The following is a 6,092-nucleotide window of genomic DNA, read 5'->3' as shown; positions in this document are numbered from 1 at the left end:
AAATATATGCTTTTTAGAACCCCTACCAAATAAGGGCTAAAAACTATCCAAGGCTACGGGAACAGATACAAATATGGGTTAATTAACCACATTTACACCCTGGATGACACCATACAAACCCACTATCTCAATAATCTTAATCTTTAATTTCTTCCCACTTGATCATATATTTATGTTTTAGCACCTTGCTTCACCAAGATCCAAACTCTATCTCCACCTTTCTCTCTCACAAATCAAGAAACCCTAGCAAGAAAACCACTAGAAATTCAGAGATCAGACATGGCAAGAGGCAAGATAACGATCAGAAGGATCGATGACACAACAAGTAGGCAAGTGACATTCTCCAAGAGAAGAAATGGGTTGTTAAAGAAAGCAAAAGAGATCGCAATCCTATGTGATGCTCAAGTTGGAGCCATCGTCTTCTCCAGCACTGGCAAGCTCTCTGAATTCTCCTCCACCAGGTTTCTTAATTTATCCCCCATCCTTCTCAATCATTTCATCGTATCTTGAACCTCATACATACATATATATACATATATATTTCTTTGTTTGTTCAGAAGAATAAATTATGGATATCATTAAGAATCTATGTATTTACCTGAGTTGTTTTTGGTGTAAATCAGGTTTCAAGCATATATACAACTAGAATTTTAGGTCATGGTGTTTCAGTTATAGTACTTGTCTTTAGCAAAATGATGTCTAACTGAGTTTGGGTTCAGAGTCGATCGATGATGGTATATATTATGTATGCAAGCATTTTCCTTTTGGCTTCTTTCTCGATCAAAGAATACATAAAAAAGGTTTCCGTTGTGGCCACGGAGGTTCAAATGCGGTGACTCCGGACTATTTGTAAAGCAGGTGGTCGTCTTGGAATTAATCAGCTCGCATAGCGGGTTGGATATTCAGGTTAATAAAAAAAAAAAGGTTCTGGTTTCTTGATTAATTTACTTCTCCATCAATCCTAGACAAGTGTACTATACATTCCATGTATCGTTCTTTATCCCAAATTAAAAAGACCCTTATTTCAAAATTCAACATCGAGATAACTTCAAAAATTTCATCTTAGTTGAGTTCGTTCAAATGGTTAAAAGATTACGTAAAATAACCAAAAGTTTGGAGTTCAAATCCACGTTGTTATAGATCGCAAAGTTTTGGTGTCCATGAACCATGTTGTGAGAGATGGTTCTAATTTATAGTACTAGCTTTTGATCCCATATATGACGATATACGTTTGGTTTAATCAATCGTTGATGATCGATAAGATCGTTCATGGGGATGTCTTTTGTGTGTTAATTAAGAAAATTTGATTTGTTTGACGATATTTCAGCATGAAATCAGTGATTCAACGCTATAATAGAACACAAGAAGAGAACAATCAACTATTGAATCCAATGTCAGAGGTCAAGGTACAATTCCTCCTTATTCATTAATCCATCTTAATCCTCTTTGCATTTTACAGCTTTTGATATATTTTATATGCTTTGTAACGGTAAGAAACTTAAATATCATGAGAAAGTAAGAAAATAAGATTAAAAGAAAGTTTATATGTAAATCATTGAAAAAAAATCTATATGTACAAACATATGTGAACCCGTATGAATAAGATATAACATCTGTTCTATGCATTTTCAAATAATTTTTTTTTTCGGTTTTTTAAATTATTCACATATGAATCATCCCTTACCTTTTTATGGTATTTATTATTTTTTTATGTGTGTGTGTGTGTGTGCATATATATATATATATAGATAGATAGATAGATAGGGGAGCGTTCAAATAAAAACCACACAATTTGTACAAACCGTGAAAACCACATTTCAACCAATCATAATTTTTCATTTTCTTCATTTTTTTGTAATTATGAGAGGTTGATTAACCATTTTTATTGTGGAGTGTGTTAATTATGGATATTATCATCTTCATTATTTTAATTTTGGAGAAATACATGAAACAGTTTCATTAAAATTTCATTAAATATTATATGAAACAATTTTATAACCATATATGAAACAAATTCATTAAAAAAAGTATTATATGAAACAATTTCACAAGATTAAAAAAATTTCATAAGATTAAACAATGAAATCGACGTATGAGAATATTTTGTACGGTTTGTACAAATGAGGGTGGTTTTTATTTGATCGCTCCTCTCTCTCTCTCTCTCTCTCTATATATATATATATATATATATATATATATATATATTCATACCATGATGAAATTTTAAGAGTAAATATTTATCTCTATGAGATTTTATGATCATGATATTGATCCTTTTGTGTACAATTGCTAGCTTTGGCAAATGGAAGTGGCTGTATTGAAGCAAAAATTAGAGACCTTGCAAGAGACTCATCGGTAAGTTATAATTATGCCTCACCTTCCAATGATTTCACTAAAATAACATTCAGGTTTAAAATATCTAAATGTGTATGATTTATAGGATTTATGTTTTAAGAACAAAACTATAAAACATTCAATTTAAAAGTGTTACAATAAGTTTATAGAACGCTTTTAGCGTTTTAACAAGTGTTCTTTTTTAAACTAAAATGTCGTATTAACTATTTTATAGGACACTTTGAGAAGTGTTCATATAAACCCAATTTTTGACATGACAAGTGTGATAGGTCATTTTTCCCGAATAATATCCTATAAAATTAACACCACGACACTTTATTTTAAAAATGTTATAAAAACCTGTTAAAACGTCGAAAAATGTCCCATAGACCCATTGTAATACTTTTAGATATGAAACTTGGTTTGATCCTGTAAATTTAAGGTCTATAAAACACTCTATAATAAGACACATATATAACTCAATTTTGTTAAAGTGACTGGTATTCTAAGACCAGTTAAATCATTTATTGAAATTGATTCGTGCTTAATGACCTTCTCTGATAAGGTTAGGCAAGGGATGGGAAATGAACTCAGTAACATGGGTGTTGAAGACCTGCAAAGACTAGAGATTCGGTTGGAAACGAACCTACGCAACATTCGCTTGAAGAAGGTATAATCAGTGATATATGAACCCTTTTTTGACGGCAAAAAGACTCCTTTATTTTAAAACCGGAAACTAGCGAGAAGCGAGAGGTGCAAAAATTGCTTACATAATTTTAGAGGGAGCAAATTCAATGATCCCAATAAGGATCTACCTATTTATTTATCTAACTTTAATCCAATAAAAGATGAAGTATTGGATAAAATCCGTAATCTCACTAAAAAAACCCAACTCCAACTATACATAAAAAAACACTAAAAACATTTTTGGTATTATTATAATAATAAAATAATATATGTATTTATTATTTAATGTATTAAACTATAATTAATATATATATATATAATTATAACCTCCATTTTCTGTGTTTTAATGTTGGGTTGGAGATGAAAACAATTCCATTTAATGTTGAGTAGGAGATAGTCTAAAGCTTCTCATTCCTTTGGTTCCACATGAATGATATATGAACCTTAATCACCTTTCCGTTTATGGATTTGAAATTAAACTTTATAGTACGTCTGGCATTTGAGTTATTTCCGAACCTAATTTACATGTATTTGATTAGAACACACACACACACACACACACACACACACACACACACACATATATATATATAGAGAGAGAGAGAGAGAGAGAGACTTGGGATCATGTGAGACCAATGATTTTTTGTGAGACTCGTAAGACCAATTCTCAACCCTTGGATTAGATATACAATATGAAAATCTAAATATTTATAAATGCCACGAGACTTCTCAATATCACAAAATTGCCACCGTGCAATTTAGACCATTAGATCATTAACTTATAAAGTTGATCAATGAACATAAATTGGTCTTACGGATCTCACGAAAAACCTTTGGTCTTACGTGAACCCAACCATATATATATATATATATATATATATTATAGAACTAGGGTTTTAATTGCTCACATTTTCAGTTCAATTTTTCATAAATATATAAAAAGCATATATTATAAGTAGTGTTCAAAGTTTTCATGTATTTGAAAACACGTTTAACCAGGGCTTGAATGTCCTTTTTTTTATATACTATTTTCATAATTAACATCACAAGAAGTAGGGTTTGAATTTTCTTCTCGTAGTTATACTTCTTCATGAAATTGACACTACCAATCACAACTAGGGTTTTGATTTGATTTTCGATTTAATCACAATATTACCACTAGTTTTAGATTATTGCCCTTTTAATTTTAGCCCGTTATATAAATTTGAAACGAATCAATTATACCTTTTTTTTATTAACTTGGATATCCAATCCGTTATGTGAGACGACTAATCCCAGAATGACCACCTGCTTTGCAGTTAGCCCGGAGTCATCGCATTTGAACCTTCGTGGCCACAAGAAGATTTTTATTCCACCTTGATTTCGTGTTATCTTTTTTCAGAACCTGAATGCACATTAATACACATCACAACTAGGGTTGAATTATCTTGCGATATGATCTTATTTTCATAAATCTAAAACAAGTTACAATGTAACAAATTAATAATTAATTAATAGGGTTTGATTTTTTTTTATTAACCTGGATATCCAACCCGCTATGTGAGTCGACTAATTCTAAGGCGACTACCTGCTTTGCAGATAACCCGTAGTCACCGCATTTGAACCTCCGTGGCCACAAGAGGATTTTTATTCCTCATTGGATTTGAACCTGAGACCTCGTGATACTTTTGATCTTTAGAGGCAAGCTCAAACCAATCAGCCACCACCCTTGTGGTTTAGGTTTTGATTTCATCACAACATGCAACCTGATCTATTTATAACTGCTTTTCAGGATAAGATTTTAATGGATGAGATTCAAGAGCTGAATAGAAAGGTTTATATAATTTATTTGTTCTTCATTCTTTTTCCACATCAAAATGTTTCTGCAAATATTTAAAACTGGATGTGGGTTTTTTGTGTTTAATCACACAGGGGAGCTTGATACATCAAGAAAACATCCAACTCTACAAGAAGGTAATATATATATACATATATATCCCTTCAAACATGTATTGTTGGCCACAGATTGAATTTCTTTAACAATAAGAAATTATGTATATATATACGTGTAACGAAAAGTTTTGAATGCCCTCAGATTTACGGGACAAGAACAGATGTAGGAAACTGTGTGACAGAGGATGGTGTTCATGGCCTCATCAATCTGCAACTAAGCCAGCCTGATCAACAATATCGAACTCATGGAACATCGGCCAGCTCGTGACAGCAACAAGACCAAGATCATAATTTTGTGACGTACACGAAACTGGCGGAAATTTAAATAAAACTCCATAAATTTTAAAATTTTGTCATGAAAGAAAAGGAGTTTGTGCTATATATATATCAGTTCAAGAGGTACAAGGGAGAATGGATGTTTACACGTACGGGGATGAACCTTCTAAAAAATAACTTTAACTATTAATCAAAATTTATCGACATCGCTTTTTTGGTCTAAAAAATGTTAAGTTTGATTTATGTTTTGTCTTAACGCTAACGGGTGGCTAATTTTTCGCAAGAGTTTAATTAGTTGCTTAACACGAATAGATACGAGGTTCCAAGGTCGAGCTTCAATGATAGACCATTACATTAAGTCACGACCGTTGTAAATTAATAATCCCCAAATAGCTTAATTAGAAGATATTTGATTAGAGCTAATAAGAAGTCACTAGAACAAAATTGGGTTTATAGGACATCACCAACTTCTAAGCATCCTAATAGACTGTTTTATAGAACTTAATGTTTAGAACCAAAATATAAAACGTCTTATCTGAAGGCGTTGTAATAAGTCGATCGGGTACAGACGTCTAAACAAGTTTTTTAGTACACTATTTAATAAAAAAAAGCATCTTATTAACAAATTTTATAACACACTTTTGAGAAAGTGTCCTATAAATTCATATTTTATAGGACACTTGTTTTTATAAGACATTTTTTAATAATGTTCTATAAAATTGTTAATGAGACGCTTTGTATTAAAAGTGTTCTAAAAAATTTGTTTAGACGTCCAAAAACATTTTATAAACTTATTAGATAGACGCTTTATTTTTGGGTCCTAAAATGAAGTACTATAAAACCGTCTATTAGGACGCTTAAAC

The 6,092-nt window shown here is 31.4% G+C and overlaps 1 protein-coding gene across 1 annotated transcript; it reads left to right on the top strand.

Moving 5' to 3' along the window:
• Positions 1 to 279: 279 nt before the first annotated feature.
• Positions 280 to 3,010, top strand: LOC112515871 (agamous-like MADS-box protein AGL21). The gene is made up of 4 exons (XM_025122823.1): positions 280 to 461; positions 1,328 to 1,406; positions 2,294 to 2,355; positions 2,905 to 3,010. Exons 1-4 carry the CDS (start codon positions 280 to 282, stop codon positions 3,008 to 3,010), a joined length of 429 nt encoding a protein of 142 aa, XP_024978591.1.
• The last annotated feature ends 3,082 nt before the right edge of the window (positions 3,011 to 6,092 follow it).

The sequence above is a fragment of the Cynara cardunculus genome (genome assembly GCF_001531365.2).
Source record: "Cynara cardunculus var. scolymus isolate 2C chromosome LG 7, CcrdV1, whole genome shotgun sequence".
In the NCBI taxonomy this organism is placed as follows: Eukaryota; Viridiplantae; Streptophyta; class Magnoliopsida; order Asterales; family Asteraceae; genus Cynara; species Cynara cardunculus.
This window is presented reverse-complemented; position numbering and strand designations above follow the sequence as displayed.